General features: G+C 36.9%; 1 protein-coding gene across 1 annotated transcript; it reads left to right on the top strand.

Annotated features, from left to right (window-relative positions):
- The first annotated feature begins 5,010 nt into the window (after window positions 1–5,010).
- Window positions 5,011–6,133, top strand: LOC111885750 (protein LURP-one-related 10). Its single transcript, XM_023881993.3, has 3 exons — window positions 5,011–5,379; window positions 5,444–5,674; window positions 5,796–6,133. The coding sequence occupies exons 1-3, from the start codon at window positions 5,158–5,160 to the stop codon at window positions 5,985–5,987; spliced, it is 645 nt and encodes a 214-aa protein (XP_023737761.1). The 5' UTR covers window positions 5,011–5,157; the 3' UTR covers window positions 5,988–6,133.
- Window positions 6,134–20,692: the final 14,559 nt, after the last annotated feature.

The following is a 20,692-nucleotide window of genomic DNA, read 5'->3' as shown; positions in this document are numbered from 1 at the left end:
CCATTCTAGGGTGCCGACCTACCCTCCGGTCCTAACAACCGAACTTAAGGACTATTTCACCCCTACCACTAGCATATAATATCATATCATAATCATGTTGTCAGATATATTTGGGGCGTCCGACCTACCCGTCGGTCCTAGCGACCAAATCGAGGGACTAGTCACATCATGCTAGCATATAAACATATCAGGCAATAGCAAACCAGACAATTATCACAAAGACCATCGTCTCAAGCAAACAACTACTAGTGGGCCGGCCTTGGCGACTTATACCCACTTCTACTGGAAGGTAACTCACCTCAATGTCGTGTAGTGTCTGTACTGTCCTCGGTGTGAAAATCGACTCTCCTCGACTCCTCAATCCCTACACGACAACTCTTCTAAGTTATCAATTCGTACTCATAGCCCCTACAAGGGTCAATTCAAATCCGGGTCAAAGTCCACTTCTGTCAAAGTCAACCTACAGTTGACTTGACTCGTCGAGTTGGTCCACCAACTCATCGAGTCCCTATTCTATCATAATGATACAACCCCCGACTCTACTCATCGAGTCTAGCAAGAACTCGACGGGTTCTCCTTCAACCATAATATCGGGACCATCTTCAACCGATTCGCCGAGTTCATCCTTGAACTCGTTGAGTTCGTCTTTATCGTATGAATGTGTCCAGTCTATGACTCGCCGAGTTATATGAACAACCCGTCGAGTCCGTCTTCATGGGTTGGAAGATTGCCTTGGACTCGCCGAGTTTGCTCATCCACTCGCCGAGTCCCATGATTCACAGGTCCATAATCACGTCCATCTTTGTTGATCCCCTTATAGACTCAACCAGATTCCTCAAAACATAAAAGGTTAGGGAGCCAATACTCGACTCACCGAATCCCCTAAAGTCTATGTCCATAAACTCGATTTTTTTTCTCATCTCATCCAAAGGGTAGATCTGACCTCCTAGGGTCGATATAACACGTAAAGTCACGAACTTTACGTCCATGCATGGGTCTTTAAGCTCAAAAGGTCCAAAAATAAGGTCTACAATATGTGTGGGGCTCTCATGGCCATAAAGTTGGCACCTTTATGCCATGAGAACCCTCCAAGGTTCAAGATCTGAAACCATTTCTCCATATTACACCCTACAACCCGAAAATGGCTTGGAAATGCCCCAAAGATGTCAAAATCCAAGCCCTAAAGAGGATTAAACAAATGGAAAGTCAAGATTGAAGCTTTTTACCTTAAATGGGCTAGAAATGGAACAAAATCTCTAGATCTTCTAGCTTCAACTTGAACTCCCAAGCTCTTTTCTTCTTCTCAAGCTTCACAACCACCAAAAATGCACAAAAATGGCTTAAGAGCACTCAAACAAGGCTAGGGTTTCAGTTTAGGTCTTCTGGAAGTGTGAGGGGCGACGGAGGCTGACATGGGAGGAGATAAGTTGTTTATATAGGGTGCAAACCCTCAAATTTAGGGTTTCACTCTGATAGCTCCTACTCGCCGAGTCGGTCTCCCGACTCATCGTGTACGTCACTTAAACTCCCGAAGGATGACGTGTCTACTCGACGAGTTGGGCCTCCAACTCGTCGAGCCCTAGAGTAAAACATGAAGTTTCTTGAATTAAATGCATACCAGGAATCGGGTGTTACACTCAATCTATTGCGAGTCGTATCGCATGCATATCTAAAATGAAAATATATCGGTTTCAAAAAACCACAACCTATATACATATAACATCTAATATTAATATTTTTATCTTAAAAACAATAAAAAATAGTAAACAAATTAATAAACGACTAAGACTTCCATATAATACATTTCATAGATGACTTTCATATTAAAAGTAAGGAGAAAAGATCATGGCTGAAAACAAAACATTCACCTTAATGAAAATATTTGATGTCTGTAGAAAGAAAAACTAAGCGTCTCCCGAAAACTAATCGGTGATATTAAAAACATATATTCAAACATTTTACGTTCGCTAAAAGGAAACAAATCATCACTTTGAAGTATTTGTTGAGAAAGACTATTTATCGTCGTTGCATCACACGAGTATTTATAGATTTTAACTTTTTATATCATCTTTTACCTAATTTTAAGAAATCAAACTTCATTCATCATTTTAATTTGTAATTTATTATGTTATGTTTTTTACAAATATTTGATTTGTTATTATGTTTTTAAATTTTCAGTAGAGTTTTTTCCTTTTTAACCATGGTTTCCACGGGTAGTAATCTAGTTGTCTAATGGTTATGTCATACTTTCAAATTTGTAAATGGTTTGGATCATAAACGATTTGTTCCAAACCCGTCTTATTGACAAGTCAACATAGGATGTAATACAAAAAAGACAAAACTTCAAAAATGGTCCCTGTGGTTTCCAAAAATATCAAGTTTAGTCCCTAAGTTCAAAAAACCTCACAGATGGTCTCTATGGTTTCAAAACTTTTAACAAATGGTCCTTTTCGCTAACTCCGTTAGCTTTTGGCCATTATGTAAAGGGCATTTCTGTCATTTCACTACCACATTGACCATTTATGAAGTTTTTGCCTTATTTAAAAAAAAATATATATATATAATTATTTAATATTAAAGGGTCCCACCTCTCTCTCTCTCTCTCTCTCTCTCTCTCTCTCTCTCTTTCTCTTGTACGTCTTCTTCCTAAACAGATCAAGATTCAAATTCCAAATCAAATTTCCACAAGCTTGATTTCATCTGGGTTTTGAATCTCGTTATCAATCAAACCTCAAATTCCAAATCAGATATGGATTCAAAGCTCTGTTTCGTGTTTTAATTGAATCGAAATCTCTCTATTTCTTTTCCCTGCTCCAGTTGAGCCTAATCTGCATCTTTATCGGACAAAGAAGACTCCTATTATTCCAATTCGAGCTCCAACTTTTCCGATTCACCCTTTTCCCTTTCTCTTCTTCCACGAACAATCACCACCACCATTTATATGTTATCTCCGACCAACAGCTACCCTCACTTGCCCTCATCTGATATGTCTTCTCCGACATATCAGAAAGAAGAGATGCACGAATGGGAAAAAACGATTCCGAACAAAATTCACTCAAGCTCAGGAAGAAAAGATGCACGAATTAGCTGAACGAGTCGGATGGAAGATGCAGAAGAGAGACGAAGACTTAATAATCGGATTCTGCAACGAAATTGGGATCGATAAAGGGATTTTCGAAGTCTGGATACATAACAACAAGATGACGTTCGGCGTCAAGAAAGATTCCGGCAACCACAACAACGACAATGGATCTCCCGGCGGTGGAATTGATTTCTTAACAAATAGAAATAACCACCACGAACAATCGAAATGTCTTCCTTCGTATGTTTGCAGATTTCTGAGTAGATTTCAGGGGGATAAGTGATTTATTGGTGATAGATTTGGGTTTTGGTTTGTTGATTATTGATTTGTGTTCTCTTAGGGTTGAGAATCGGGAATGAGGGTTGTGATTTCAAGGGGAAGACCGATCAGGAGAGAGAGAGAGAGAGACCCTTTAATATTAAATAATTATATATTTTTCTTTTTTTTAAATAAGGCAAAAACTTCATAAATTGTCTATGTGGTAGTGAAATGACAGAAATGTCCTTCACTTAACGGCCAAAAGCTAACGGAGTTAGCGAAAATGATCATTTGTTAAAAGTTTTGAAACCACAGGGACCATCTGTGAGGTTTTTTAAACTTAGAGACTAAACTTGATATTTTTGAAAACCACAAGGACCATTTTTGAAGTTTTGTCTAAAAAAATGAAATACACGTTCTCCTTTCCCTTTTAACGTGAAAAGAATGTAAAAAAATGTATGGGTTACACCGGTTAGCAATCTATGAATATTTTTCATCTTTTTACTTTATAAAATAATATTTTTTACCCTTCTATTTTGTAAATTGTGATTTTAACCCTTCCAGCTTTGAACATCTTAATAATATCACTTTTATTCTTTATTTTTAAACTTTTGTACTAGCCCATTATAATATATATAATTTGATTTTTCTATAATTACCATCCCTCAACTATATAAAATTGTTTTGATGTTCTCGACTTTAAACTTTGTAAAATATCAATTTCATCCCTTCGACTTTCTAAACTTTAATGCTTAGCTCATTCACTAACAATTACCATTCCACAACTTTGTAAAATATCACTTTGACATATTAACTTTCTAAACTTTTTTGTTCACCCCCAACAATATATATAATTTTATTTTTTTTAATAACTTTTGCTTGTGAACTTAAAAAAAAAAAAAAAAAACTAATTTATTATGTGCTTATTTTTATGTATGTGTCGGCATACGTTTAAGGTGATCAACATTTCAACGTTTATTTAGAACTTTTGTTCGTTAATTTTGTATTTTTTTTAAACTTAATTTTTTTTGTATGTGTTTGTATGAAGTCGAGTTTGTGTATCTTTCAACGTAATTTTTTTGTATGTTTTCTTGTTTATTTTTATGTACATTTCATACATATGAGTTAGGTCACATATAATATGTTTTCATTTGACGGTATAAATTGAAGTTAGTCAGTTGTATCTATCTGATATATTTATCTACGAACAAATACAATGATACCTAACTTTTATCAATAAAATCGTTAAAATTCAAATTAAAAACAAGATTGGTAGCGCTCATTCGGCGAGCAAACTATTAATATTATTTTCAATTAACTTGCACTTTTTTTAAATAGTTATTAATTAGAGAAATAACAAATCAGACGTTTTTGTAACCGAAAATATTTGTAAAATAATTCCGCAAAGTTAAAGATACTTTGCAAATTTTATTTTATTAAATAGATGGTTATTTGGGGACAATCATCCAAAAAACTGTAATTTCGTGATATACTACTTCAGATTTTTGTTTTTTTTTTTCTTATTTTAGTTATTATCTCTTAACAAAATGTCTTTCTTGACTTTGGGTTAGTGTAGTTTGTCAAATGTCAACTTAATTTTGTTCATCACGCAAACTTTTACGCGGCATTTCGTTTGACCAAGACTCTATATATAAAAGTTGAATACATTATCTCCATCACAAACATAGAATCTTAATCTATACAATCGTTTATACTTACAAATTTGGAGAAATAAACACAAATCAAAAAAACATTTTCCTACAATCTTTTCTCAATTGAACATCATCGATCCTAGCTATTTGTTTGTGTTGATAATTATGGGTCAACAAACTTCCAATGAAGCTTCTGTAATAGGACATCAGTTTGTTGCACCATATCCAATTGATATCATAGTGGAATCAAATTCAAAAGGAAAGTTTGTGGTCACAGATACTGAAAATAAACTCATGCTCAAAGTAAAGCCATGCGATTCAACATTCCATCATCAACGTCTACTCCTCAGTGCAGATGACAAACCCATTTTGATGCTGCGGGATAAGGTGATACAAAGTTTCTTGTTTTAGTCTTCTTTAATTACTTTGTTTAAGATATTTTAATTTGCAGATCTTGAGTAGCCATACTCGATGGAATGCCTTCTGGGGTAAAAGTACATCCAATTCCGATCTGGCGTTTAGCACAAAAACACCAAGTATAATCCAGTTTAGGAAGAGTCTACATGTGTTCTTGGCAGATAAAACAAGCAGCAAAGGTGTATGTGATTTCAAGATCAAAGGAAGCTGGTCGAAGAAAAATTGCACTATTTACATGGGAGATTCTTCAACGATAATAGCTCAAGTAAAACTTTCTTACTTTTTACTTTGCTATTTAGTGATTTTCGTACTGTGTATATGTGTTACTAACTTATTATGATACTTCAAGGTAATTTTCTTATATGTCTGCTATTGATGCATTGTAGATGCATAAAATGCAAAAATCTAAGAAAGTGAAGTCAGCTAAGGGCAAATTCATGGTGACGATATCTAAGAATGCAGATTATGCATTTGTGATCGCACTTATTGCTATTGTTCATGCTATGAAAAGCACAGAAGACGAATACGCTGAACAAATTATCGCAAGTGTTGGTCAAGTCGTTGTTGCAACTGTTTGAATTATTGCTCAAGTTAATGATGCAAGTACTGTCACCTTCTGGAATTGTAAATTTATTTCAACAGTTTTATTTACTCAAAATTTACTTCATTGTATATCTTTCAGTTATAATTAACGCTGCAAGTTTATTCTATTAATTATTTCATATATGTGGTACAATGCTCAAGCATTAACATATATATATATATATATATATATATATATATATATATATATATATATATATATATATATATATATATATATATATATATATATATATATATATATATATATATATATATATATTACTATGGATGCTGGTTCTTTAATATGATAAGAAAAGAAAGTTAGAATGATACCAACACATTGTAATTTGGAAGAATTTCGTTTATTATGTCCTTGTAAACTTTCATAATCACGTATATATTATTGTAAAACTTTGAATTACATGTACATCTTTATAAAACCTATAAACTCACATATATACTCAAATAATATCGACCTAGCAAGCAAAGTTTAGGTACGAAATTCAAAATCTGACATGAAGCTACCATCAATCAAAACGTGTTCATCAACCAAATTAGGGATGTATACCAGGAACCGACAAAAATGACGGGATCCGAAAGAACCGGATACCTATTAAGGAGGAAATGAGGAACCGCGAACCGGACCGAATAACACTAACCAATTCCAGTTTGGTTCCAGTTTGCTTATACTAGGAAATACACTATATAAGAAAGTGTTCAGAACCATAACCGAAAACCGAAAACGATAGATTGGGGAAACTGGGAACGAACCGAATACCATTATTTGGCCCTAACCGGTTTCGGTTCCGGTTTGGTTTTTCGGTTAAAAAACTCATCCCTAAACCAAATCCATTGTCAATATTGATAGCTACTTCCTAGATGTCGATCAATAACAGCAACTGAACACACTTGTTTGGAGCTGCAACTCTCATTGCATAACCACCAATTGCATATTCATTGCACAACAATTTTTTTAGAGGAGAATAATTGCAGGCCTCCTAAATCAACCGTAGGAGATAAAATATATTATTTAGCAATCGATTAGGAATATGGAATTACAAGATTTTGTTAATCTATTATACATAATGTGAAGCGACAAAGAATCAACTTGTGAATAACGATATTGTAAATAAGGAGTTCGATTGTAAATAAGGAGTTCGATTGTTGGAAGAATTATAAATGTGTATTTTAGTTAGTTATAATCTAATTTAAAGATAATGTTCTTGATTTTTTTATATAGATAATTATGACTAAATTAAGTATTTTGAGTATATTTGTGGGTTTATAGGTTTTACAAGGATATAAATGCAATTTGAATTTTATAAGGATATAGACATAATTATATAAGTTTACAAGGATATAGACAAAAACAATATTACACAAATGGTCCCTGTGATTTTCTAGATTCCTATGTTTCGTTCCTAACTTTTTTTTCGTTGCATTTATGGTCTCTGGGGTTTCAATTTTCTTGTGTAGATGATCCATGACCCATAGAAAGTGACTTTTATACCATTCTTACTATCTTTTATTAGGGTGATCATGAGTCGGTTTAAACCTAAAACCGAACCCAAACCAATAGTATCGTTTTTCAAATATTTAAAATTAAGCTCTAAACCCAAACCAATGGGTTCGATCTTTCAGTTATTCGGTTTTCCCATATCTGTTTCAAATTTAAACCCAAACTCGTCCCAAACATAACTTTGAGAATTGATAACTTGGTGCTTGCTTATATAAGAGATAAAGAGGGGGTAACTTTCATATGAGGTCCGATGCGGGACAAGTTTGAAAGTTAAAGAAATAATTTACAATAGATGAGGGATATGAGGTTTCAATTTTCTTATGTAGATGATCCATAACTCATAAAAACCGACTTTTATACCATTCTTATTATCATTTATTAGGGTAAGCATGGGTCGGTTTTAACCAAAAACCGAACCCAAATCAATACTATCGGTTTTTATATATTTAAAACTAAATCCTACACCCAAACCATAGGTTTGGTCTCTCGGTTTTTCGATTTTCCCAAATCGGTTTCAGGTTTAGACCCAAATTCATTCCAAACCTAACTTTGAGAATTGATAACTTGGTGTTTCCTTATATTAATGATGAAGAGGGAGTAACTTTCATACGATATCTGATGTGAGACAAGTTTGAAAGTTATAAAAAGAATTTACAAGGTATGTTGGATAAATTATTGTTGAACAAAATAGAACAATTCATGTCAAAGGGGAGATTCGAACCTGGGCCTTAACCAGTTGGACAACTTCGTGTTTGTTTCTAAGTTTCACTCTTTAATGTAAAATTATTATCATTAATTTGTTTCTAATAAATTTAATTTCTAAATTGTATGTGTTTGATTTTTATAAGATCAAACCGAAAGTGAACCCATTATTTTGGTTTTTGAAATACTCATACCTAAACCGTCATTTTCTATTTCCGTTTTCGTTTTTATCGATTTTTCAATTGACAGGTTTGGGTTGGCTCACTCCTATTAGAAAATCAAGGTGTTTCGATTGCTTAGATATCTAAGAGTCATGATATCACTTTCAGATTAAAGTATTTCGATGGTACAATCAAAATCTTCAATCGGATAAAACTCAGTAGAATGAAGATGTAACACCCCAAATCCTGGATGAGAATTTAAGAGTTATAATGTACTCTGGGGAACCTACTCGACGAGTTGGTTGGTCCCGACTTGTCGTGTAGGGGTTGAGCTGGACATGCGTGTTTTGAAGCCTACTCATCGAGTCGGGGGTTGGACTCGACGAGTTGAGTATGTATTGAGAAAACCCTAATTGTAGGGCTTGCACCTTATTTAAAGGCCCTTAAGCCCTCATTTCCGCCTCCCAGACCATTTAGACACACTGAGAGAAACCCTAGACGAGTTGTAGTCGTTTTGAGGGAGAGAGAGAGAGAGCGAGAGAGAGAGAGAGAGAGAGAGAGAGAAAGGCTAAAGATCTTGTGTTCAAGTGCATTTTTAGAAGAGGAAAGAAGAGCAAGAAGGTTTGGAACGAGAAGAGGTCTAGTGTTCTTTCGGTGCTAGCTGTCAGTTGGAGGTAAAAAGCTATCTCCTTAATCATTCCTTTTGTTAGATCTCTTTCTAGAGATTTTTAGGGCTTTATCCCATCCATCTTTTGGTTTGGAGTTGTTAAGTTGGTCATGGAAGTTGACACTACATATATGAGCTATATGAGTTCCTATGAGCCCAAGGATTCCAGCTTTATTAAGCTTTGGGCAAGTCTTCGAGCATAAAGACCTTTCTGGAGCTTGTTTTGGCATCTTGAGCCCTATATGCCATGCATGAACTTAAAGGTTGCAACTTTACATGATGATTCAGCCTTAGGACACTAGATCCAAAGTAGGAGACCTTATTTCTGTCCAAAATTGTCTAAATGAGGAAATGGACTGAATAGACTCGACGAGTTTGTGAGATGACTCGACTAGTCGGTTAGGGTATACCCGATGGTTTGGACGCGTGACAGACTCGACGAGTTGATGAGACAACTCGACGAGTTGAGAGGGTTTTACATGTCTTTGGATTCAGAGTGGACTCGACGAGTTGATGAGACAACTTGACGAGTAGGTAGGGTTTTCCTGATCTTTTAGACGCTACATGGACTCGACGAGTTAGCTAGCAACTCGGCGAGTAGAGCTGGGTTTTCGCGATTACTGAGTTCTGAGGAATTTGACGAGTTCATGAGTTGTACTCGGCGAGTTGAGTCAACTCGACGAGTAGGTAGGGTTTTCATTGTTGACTCCCGTTGACTTTAGGGTTTTGGTCAGCTGTGGATGTTGGAGGCCATGGAGGGGCGGATATTTGACCAGAAGCTCGAGTGCGGGATATTTTGCTTTACTCTGTGAGGTGAGTCTTCTCACTATACTTACCTAGAGTGGTAATCTCTGTGTGACCGGAGGGTCTTATGTGATTATATTGAGTATTGCGATGTTATGCATTATGTCTTTGTGATTCATGCGGTATGTTGTTCTGTGTTTCTATTAAGTTAGGACCGGAGGGTCTAGACCGAGTTGGGAGACCGGAGGGTCCTCACTGAGATACCACGAATGGAGAGTCTGACCTGAGTTGTGGGACTGGAGTGTAACATCCTGACTCTCAGGTATTTCTTTTATTATTTATTATTGGGATTTCATGAGTGACTCGATGAGTTGTGAGACTAACTCGTCGAGTAGAGTTCGTTTTGGTCATGTGGGTTTAATGATCGACTCGACGAGTCAGAGAGGTGACTTGCCGAGTTGGCGTTGTGAGGTGAAACCCTAAATCTCCGGGGTTGGGGCCTATTTAAGAGAACTTATGTCCTCATTTCCGCCTCACCAGCTGTCCAAGTCCCCTGTGTGAAACCCTAAACGTTTGTAGTAAGCTAAGAGAGTTATAGAGCTAATCTTTGAGTATTCTAGTGCATCTTTTGAGGAGAATAGGAGATTATCCAGCAAGGGACGAGGAAAAACTGTTGGATCTTGTGCTTATCGACCAAAGCTACTGTGGAAGGTAAAAAGCCTACACCTTTCCCATCTTTTTGGTTAGATCTCATGATTATGGAAGTTAGGGCTTTTACCACCTTTTTAGTTGGGACATTGAGTGCATTGAGTCTATCAGGAGGTCTAGACTTCAGATCTGGACCTTGTGACGTCCATAAAGTCCAAAGGTCCTAGCTTTATTCAGCCATATAAGGGTTATTGTGCTTAAAACCTGTAACGCCCGTAGATCCGGGCTAGTCAATTTAGAGACGATAAGCATCAAAAATGAATTTTTGATGGAAGATTATTTAGAAGTATTAATCTTAACCAAGTTGTAGTATATGTCACAAGGTTTCTGTGCATATAAAGAATGCCAAAATCCTAGTTATAATGAAGAAGTTATGACATGTCGAAGTTTCGCGACAGAACCGGCACGACCCAGTGCGACGTAAATAGTGAATTTAAGGTAGATAGATATATATCCTTAGTGATCTAAACTAAAGTCGAAGATGTCTTCGATAGTAGTCCAACGATAAAAAGACAGACGAAAACGGAGTTCAGATGAAGGAGTTATGAATTTTGAACGGAGTTTTCCTGTCCCGGCCTATTAAAGATAATATACAAGTAATATATTTATAATATATTAAAAATAAAGTCAAAATTAGCCAATGGAGTCTAAATGAGAGTTATAGATCATAATCTCACCTACGCGTCGATATAAAGAACGTCGAAAACGGAGTTCGTATGCGAAAGTTATGAATTTCTGAAGTCCGAGGCGCGAAACCCCAAAACTATCTCGACGTGGCAAGCAGTGCCACGACGTGGCAAGTCTTCTGACACCTCCGGGAGTCCCCTAGATGCAACTTGTGATGACGCATGTAGTGACGACCAAGCCCACGACGTGGAAAAAGGTGCCACGACATGGGAAAGGCCAATTTTGCCCTATAAATAGATTTGAAGGGCCAGTCGAGTTTGGTTGCTCATTCTCTCATCTCTCACCTATATTGCATCGATTTACGTGCAAAGAAGTACCCCCGAAGCCCTGGTATCATTCCCGAGACCCGAAGCAAGTCCCGAAGCCCGAAGATCCCGAGAAGAAAAGAGTTTCCGAGCCGAAGCTCTTCCCGCGAGAAACCCAGTGTGTGAAGTGATCCCGGTTTCACCGAAGAATACTACCATTGCAAGCCATAGTGCTGTCCGATCATCTTCTGATCAAGTGAGTGTATAGTCCCTTTCATAAACACGATTATAATACAAGTATTGTTTGAATGTATTAAGTATATGTTTTGGGTGAGTGTGTGGTCACTTTCTTCTAACACGTAAATATTAAGTATTTGCTATGAAAATACGTGCTATGTGTTTATATATTGTTGTTTATTTGAGATGTTGGTGGAATGCATGAACTATATAAGTTTTAATGAGTTAAACTGTATATGTATTTTGTAACTACAAATATGTTGGGTAGGATATGGGTAGATGAGATCCGTGAGTATGGATCAGATCAAGAGATTAGTTTAGATCCCTAAGTAGGGATCAGATCAAGAGGTTAGTTTTAGATTCGTGAGTATGGATTAGACCAAGAGGTTAGTTTTAGATTCGGGAGTACGGATCAGGTAAAGAGATAAACTTGTTATTAGTCTGGGAGTATGGATTAAGACTAAGTTAATTGTCCCTAGTTCGGGAGTATGGATTGGGCACAGTTATAGATCCGGGAGTATGGATCAGATTAGGATTAGGGTATAGTTAATTGTCCCTATTCCGGGAGTATGGAATGGGTACAATTATTGATCCGGGAGTATGGATCAGATCAGGAGGTTAGTTTTAGATCCGTGAGTATGGATCAGGTAGTTTTAGATCCGTGAGTATGGATCAGGTGAAAAGGTAGTTTTAGATCCGTGAGTATGGATCAGGGGAAAAGGTTAGTTTTAGATCCGTGAGTATGGATCGGGTGAAAAGGTTAGCTAATTTTAGATCCATGAGTAGGGATCAGGTAAAGAGGAAAATTTTAGATACGAGAGTTTAGATCGTGTCGTTGTGAGGATCGATGGGGTGGGATAAGAGTTGCCTTTATATGGTGAAAATGTACAAGTTTGAATGTTCTATATTTATAAATATATGATATAACATTGTGGGATGAAAACCCTATATGCTCACCAGGCTCCCAAGCCTGACCCACTCAGTTTTCTTTGTATCACAGGTATCGATACGAAGACATATTTCACAGAGAGATTTAAAGAAGATATAAATCATTAGTGTAACTAAACGTAAGTTCTGTTTATGCTTATATGTCTGTATCGGAACATGACATCCCGAGGTTTTATTATTAAATGAAAACACATTCTCTTTGAGAAATGCTTTGATAAGTTATTATCATATCTTGTTTTGGGAACAAATTCCGCAACCGTTTTCTTTAAAAGATTGCTCTGATTTTAAAAACAAAGCATAAACAAATCGGTCTTTTCTGGCCGTGAAATTGGGGATGTCACAGTTGGTATCAGTGCATTAGTTTAAGCGAACTTGGAATTTGTAGGAAATTTCTAGACTTAAACTTAGAATGCTAAGTAATGATTGTGAGGAGTGTGTCTAAAATATGTTAGGTAGCACACCTAAATTGACACAAGCACTAGTTTATTTTAGGAATGATGCCTAATATGCTTTTATGTGCTAATTGTTTTGTGAGATAGCTTAATTGATGCTATTATTTGTTCGGATCTATGGTCTGTTGCCGACCAGATCTGGAAACCTTATGTGTTTAGGATTCTAAGCGTACGACTATGAAATTAGAACTAGCATGTAAACATTTTGGAGCGATAAGGATGATTTAAATATCTACCGTGAATGAGGATCTAAATTCACCTTATTCGGTGTGTAGATCAAAAATGTTAAGAACCAAAAGTGGAGTTGGAAATGTGAACGAAGACAGGAATCAACCACATGTGGTTGAGCAAGCACCTGTTGTAGCAGCAGCACCAGAGCCAATGACGATGGCTGGGGTGCAAGCGATGATACAGATGATGTTGGATCGCCAAATGGAGGAGACAATGTGATTACTCCAACAGAATCGTGAGGAAGTGTCACTTCAAGTGGAAGAGCTTGGAGTGAATGGAGGGCATTCGGAGGGAGGTAACTAAAGTGGGACTGTTGGACAAGCAGAACCCCTAGTGGTAGAAAGGAATGACCCGAAAAGGGAAATAAACAGGAATGGACGTATGTATAAAAATTTCTTGTGCGCCAAACCCCCAAGTCTTTCTGGGAGCCCAAAGTCTGTAGAGATTATGGACTGGATCCCCGAAATGGAGATGGTGTTTGAAAGTTGCGACTGTAGCAACAAACAGAAGACTGTCTTTGTAGTTAAACAACTAAAGACTGGAGTCTTGAGTTGGTGGAAGTTACTGGCAGATACGATGTCCCAAGGGGAAGCACTAAGGATGTCTTGGGAATCATTCCTGGAGCAGTTAAAGATGCAGTACTGCTCAGAAATAGATCTGATTGATCTGAACAATGAATTCCAGAACCTGAAGAAAGGTAAATTGAGCATTGATGATTATGCTACTACATTTACCGAAAAGATGAAGTTATTTCCATAATTAGTGCGAACTGAACTCTCAAAAATTGAGAGGTTCGCAAATGGACTGCCTGCCGACTTTGGCCCAACGGTCAAGATGGCAACTACTTTGAAGACAGCAGTCCGAGCAGCTAGAAATGTGGAGACCCAGTTAAAGGAAAGGGGTCTAGAGAGAATCGAGGTGGGCAAGAAAAGAAAGATTGAAGGATCTTCAAAGTCCAATGAGAAGAGAAAATTTTCGAAGTCTGATTCGAAGAAGCTCGAAGAAGGAGCACAATGGTGTGACAAGTGCAAAAGGAAGCACATTGGGGAATGCTCTAAAGAAATGACCTGCTTTAAATGCGGGAAGACTAGTCATTACGCCAGAAAATGCCCAAACAAAAGAGAAGCCTGCTTTAAGTGTGGTGAAGAAGGACACTTCAAACAAGACTGTCCAGGAAGGGAAGAGATTACCAAGACAAATGTGCTGCCAAAGCCAAAGGCAAGAGCATTTCAAATGATCTTTTATGAAGCAGATAACAACGCGAGGAATCAAGGATGAGGATTTTATATCCAAAGATCAAGTTATGAAGTAGCAGTGTGAGTAGTAACTTATGGTGTAGCCTATTAGAGGCATATTATAGGGTGAACTTGAACTTTTGTGTAATAGTTTCAAGGAAATAATATAAACCCTAGTTTTGCTAACTGATGTGTTGAATCATTGTCTGGTTTTCTTGTATGGTGACTTGGTCGACTGCGGGACAATACTTGGGACGAGTATGATTCGGTGTGAAAGGTAGTAGATACATATACTACCGGAAGCACGGGACTCACACTTAGATCAAGGAAAGTCACAAGGTTACCAAGAAGCTAGTAATTGATTCTGTTTTGTTCAAGTGTGTCATTACCCTTGTTTCGGTAGTGACTAGCAAGATGGTTGTTATTCCGAACCTAGTGGTCATATTTAAATTGAGTCTGACTACGAGGAGTTTGTTAGGTGGTTCAAAGAACCAAGTTCGAGGTAGCATCTGACTCAAGTCAAAAGATTGAAATCAAAGCGATTGATAGTATCGTGCTCATTAAAAAAAAGGAGTTTGTAGCTAGGCATGCTACATGTTAAAAATGTGATCATATCACATTAGAATATGAAGGAAGGTATATTTCATTCTGGAATTTGACTCTAAGAGACTTGAGTCTAAGCGTTGCATCATACGATGACAGGTCATTAGAACATGACCCATCGATCTATTGCAATAGATGAATGAAAGTGCTTATCCTAAGAAGAAGAAAGAGTCCTCAATAAGGATTTATTTTGTTACTCGGAAGTTATGATTGAAAGTACAACATAGTACGATAAGCAGATGCAAGATTGGGCATCGTCTGCGGTCAAGAAAGCCATAGAGTTAAATACTCTTTCGAGGAAACATAGAAGTTACGGTTATTACCTAGGATGAAGAGATAACGTGTGGAATCATTATTCAAGCCCTATTTCTTTGATGATTCTGGGACGTAATCATCCTAAGGGGGAGATAACTGTAACGCCTGTAGATCCGGGCTAGTCAATTTAGAGACGATAAGCATCAAAAATGAATTTTTGATGGAAGATTATTTAGAAGTATTAATCTTAACCAAGTTTTAGTATATGTTACAAGGTTTCCCGGCATATAAAGAATGCCAAAATCCGAGTTATAACGAAGAAGTTATGACCTGTCGAAGTTTCGCGACAGAACCGGCACAACCCAGCACAGCCCAGCGCGATGTAAATAGTGAATTTAAGGTAGATAGATATCTATCCTTAGTGATCTAAATGAGAGTCAAAGATGTCTTCGATGGTAGTCCAACGATAAAAAGACAAACGAAAACGGAGTTCAGATGAAGGAGTTATGAATTTTGAACGGAGTTTTCCTGTCCCGGCCTACTAAAGATAATATATAAGTAATATATTTATAATATATTAAAAATAAAGTCAAAATTATCCTATGGATTCTAAATGAGAGTTATAGATCATAATCTCACCTACGCGTCGATATAAAGAACGTCGAAAACGGAGTTCGTATGCGAAAGTTATGAATTTCTGAAGTCCGGGGCGCGAAACCCCAAAACTATCTCGACGTGGCAAGCAGTGCCACGACGTGGCAAGTCTTCTGACACCTCCGGGAGTCCCCCAGATGCAACTTGTGATGACGCATGCAGTGACGACCAAGCCCACGACGTGGAAAAAAGTGCCACGACGTGGCAAGGGCCAGTTTTGCCCTATAAATAGATTTGAAGGGCCAGCCGAGTTTGGTTGCTCATTCTCTCATCTCTCACCTATATTGCATCGATTTACGTGCAAAGAAGTACCCCCGAAGCCCCGGTATCATTCCTGAGACCCGAAGCAAGTCGCGAAGCCCGAAGATCCCGAGAAGAAAAGAGTTTTCGAGCCGAAGCTCTTCCCGCGAGAAACACGGTGTGTGAAGTGATCCCGGTTTCACCGAAGAATACTACCATTGCAAGCCGTAGTGTTGTCTGATCATCTTCTGATCAAGTGAGTGTATAGTCCCTTTCATAAACACAATTATAATACAAGTATTGATTGAATGTATTAAGTATATGTTTTGGGTGAGTGTGTGGTCACTTTCTTCTAACACGTAAATATTAAGTATTTGCTATGAAATACGTGCTATGTGTTTATATATTGTTGTTTATTTGAGATGTTGGTGGAATGCATGAACTATATAGGTTTTAATGAGTTAAACTGTATATGTATTTTGTAACTACAAATATGTTGGGTAGGACATGGGTAGATGAGATCCGTGAGTATGGATCAGATCAAGAGATTAGTTTAGATCCCTGAGTAGGGATCAGATCAAGAGGCTAGTTTTAGATCCGTGAGTATGGATTAGACCAAGAGGTTAGTTTTAGATCTGGGAGTATGGATCAGGTAAAGAGATAAAACTTGTTATTAGTCCGGGAGTATGGATTAAGACTAAGTTAATTGTCCCTAGTCCGGGAGTATGGATTGGGCACATTGATAGATCCGGGAGTATGGATCAGATCAGGATTAGGTTATAGTTAATTGTCCCTATTCTGGGAGTATGGAATGGGTACAATTATTGATCCGGGAGTATGGATCAGATCAGGAGGTTAGTTTTAGATCCGTGAGTATGGATCAGGTAGTTTTAGATTCGTGAGTATGGATCAGGTGAAAAGGTAGTTTTAGATCCGTGAGTATGGATCAGGTGAAAAGGTTAGTCTTAGATCCGTAAGTATGGATCGGGTGAAAAGGTTAGCTAATTTTAGATCCATGAGTAGGGATCAGGTAAAGAGGAAAATTTTAGATACGAGAGTTTAGATCGTGTCGTTGTGAGGATCGATGGGGTGGGATAAGAGTTGCCTTTATATGGTGAAAATGTATAAGTTTGAATGTTCTATATTTTGTAAATATATGATATAACATTGTGTGATGAAAACCCTATATGCTCACCAGGCTCCCAAGCCTGACCCACTCAGTTTTCTTTGTATCACAGGTATCGATACGAAGACATATTTCACAGAGAGATTTAAAGAAGATATAAATCATTAGTGTAATTAAACGTAAGTTCTGTTTATGCTTATATGTCTGTATCGAAACATGACATCCTGAGGTTTTATTATTACATGAAAATTAATTCTCTTTGAGAAATGCTTTGATAAGTTATTATCATATCTTGTTTTGGGAACAAATTCCGCAACCGTTTTCTTTAAAATATTACTCTAATTTTAAAAACAAAGCATAAACAAATCGGTCTTTTATGGCCGTGAAATTGGGGATGTCACAAAACCCCCTTGTTAGAGTTGTATTGGCATTTTGGAGCAAAATATGCCATACATGAACGTAAAGATCGAAGCTTTACGTGACATTCGAGCCTTAGGAGCCTAGATCTAGAGTGTGGAGTAGTAGATATGCCTTAAAACGTCTGAATGAGAATTCATACTGAAAGGACTCGCCGAGTCAACAAACTGACTCGACGAGTCGGCTAGGGTTTTCCCCGATGAGTTTAGACAAGGGTGTAGAGACCCATTTTTATAACGAACGGTGAATCGGAAGTAAGATATCTTGAACTTAATCGTGTTTTTGGAAGTATGAACACGAAGAACATATTATGAGTTCATAAGAAAAGACTAAGAACAAGAGAGAATAATAATATATTTCATGAAGAACATGGTGGGAGAGAAAATCTCCCTGGGTGGGAGAACCCGCCAACTTTCTCTCTCTAAAAGTTACATTGTAAGAAAAATGAGCTAGCTAAAAAAGAAATAAATGACCAACTCTCCCTTTATATAGGAGGGAGAGTATTTACACCAACAATACAAAATAAAGGGAGAATACAACCTAATAAACACTCACTATTTGTGGAGCATTTACATGCACCAACATTCTCTCCCTAAATGCTTACAAATGATGAGAGATCCAATAAATGATATAAGGCTATAATACATTAATCCGACTAGCAAGTGTGGTAATAAAATGAAACCAAGTGCTGAAATGTCTCTGAAACTCTGAAGTGTATGTGAAGTCTGAAACTGGCCATGGATCTCTAACAATGAAGGTCTTCGTCTTCAAAGCACAACCAATGAAGCAGAAAAATAAGATCCAAATCTTCAAACCAGTCATAATCACCCGAAGGAGGTCACCATGAGCAAGTAGAAGATCCAATAAAAGAAACACTTCGGCTTCAAAAGTCTGAAAAACATCTCGAGTTATCGAATCATAATACACCGAAATTCTTCAAAGAATAACCTGCTAAAAAATGTGAAGCATCCATAAAATGTAGTCCGGATAAAGATAAGGTGAGTCCAAAAACATGGTCTAGCAATGCTAAAATTTGATCCAAGGACCAAAAAATAAGTGCCACGTTACATCGCTAAAATAATCTTCGTCTTCAGCATATCACAAATCCAAACTCGTGAAACCATAAGAATTGAACCAGATGCGAACACAAAATCATCCTGTAGTATAGTCCGAATAATAAATAATATGAATCAGAAAACATCAAGTAATGCCCAAAATTTGATCCGTGAAGACCAAAAATGTCACACCTCGGCCGTCGGCAGAAACACCGGGTAGTGTAACGTCATTTTTCGTATCACAGTTATATAACATACATTGAAAAATACTTAAAGAAAATACATACCTTTATTGATGATTGAAAGTTACATTATTGTTTTTCCTAGTATTTATTACATAATATCCGACTATGACATACTTCTTAAAGAACAGAAAGATACTAGTAAAACTTCTCATGTTCGAATACGTACCTGCTTTTCAAGTTCCTGAAAACACATTCATTTTAAAATACGTCAACATAAAGTTGGTGAGTCCACAGGTTTTGACTCCATAAAATAATACATTTTTACACATTCAAAAGTATAGTTTTGAAAGTATCATTTTGACTCTCCAACATTAGGTATAATTGTATACTTATCAGTTAAGTGTTATACCTAAACATTTCTTAATCTTAAGGTATAAGTAGTGGAAAACTTATACTTAACATTAATACTTATATACGACAAGGTATAATGTTTCTAACAATTTGCTACCATGAGCCTGTAACCGCTGCTATGACATAATACCTCTAATAGAACAATACACTCAAGATTTACCATGAGAACAAATACACTCATGATTTAACATGAGAAACAACACCATACGCTTCATCGACGCCGGAACAATAACAAATAAAAAGATAGTTCATCACTTGTTTTTGGTTGACTGTAGCTAACAGTCACAAGTGGGGTGGTCAGCCCGTATACTAATTATACATGACTTCCTCACTCACACGGGATTAACGATTACAGTTCAGAGGATTTCCGCTAAGATCCTCAATCTTAGTTGATGAATACAATTACTCATGTAGATTTTGACGGCTTCCTATAGCGCTAACAACAAAAGCATCTTCATGTCTAAAACCTTAAGTTACTAGACTTTGCTTTTAAACATTACTCCTAACTTCATAATATTTAGGCAGTATAACAGCTATATCTTGAAGTAAAAACCAGGTTTTATCTTGACCTAAAACCAATAATAACAACATATAACATATCTAGTTTTATCTTGACATAAAACTATTAATTGCAACATACTATCTAACTTAACATATAAACCTTCCGAATATAACTTCGGAACTATATCGCACACAAAATATATATAGAATCCTAAGTATAACTCAAGATCTACATTAATATACTACTATAACAATAACATGTTAACAACGTTACGATAGCTGTATATTTTCAGATACGAAATAACTATATCCCGGTTATTATAACTATCTATGTTGATACTAATATACTATCATATAGACATAATAATAACATATATACAATGACTAGCATGCGTTTTCCCCCGAAATATTAGAAAGTGGGGCCGTGAAACTCACCTTAGTAACGTGATTTTATGATATCTAAGCAAAACGGTCAGCGTGCGAGATCGTCGGGGCTCGGGATGCAAGATGGCTTCAGCAAGGGAGAGAGGAGAAAGGGAAATGGTGTAAGGAATAGCTGATGTCAAACCTGCTATTTATAGTAAGGATTTTGGACTCTCACGTCATGAGTTTTATAAAACTCACGTCGTGAGTTTTGCATGCTCATCCCGTAGACTTTCCATTTGCGTCACTAGCTTCGGAAGGTGGCCATGTGACTCCTCACGTCGTGAATAAC

Source organism: Lactuca sativa, chromosome 8 (genome assembly GCF_002870075.4).
Source record: "Lactuca sativa cultivar Salinas chromosome 8, Lsat_Salinas_v11, whole genome shotgun sequence".
In the NCBI taxonomy this organism is placed as follows: Eukaryota; Viridiplantae; Streptophyta; class Magnoliopsida; order Asterales; family Asteraceae; genus Lactuca; species Lactuca sativa.
The sequence above is the reverse complement of the archived record's forward strand: the minus strand, read 5'-3'. Positions and strand labels throughout refer to the sequence as shown.

Excerpts from the sequence above, each read along its gene's own strand:
- LOC111885750 (XM_023881993.3), top strand. The coding sequence starts at position 5,158 with ATGGGTCAACAAACTTCCAATGAAGCTTCTGTAATAGGACATCAGTTT. Across the intron at positions 5,380-5,443 it reads TTTTGATGCTGCGGGATAAG|ATCTTGAGTAGCCATACTCG; the intron begins GTGATACAAAGT and ends TTTAATTTGCAG. Across the intron at positions 5,675-5,795 it reads CTTCAACGATAATAGCTCAA|ATGCATAAAATGCAAAAATC; the intron begins GTAAAACTTTCT and ends GATGCATTGTAG.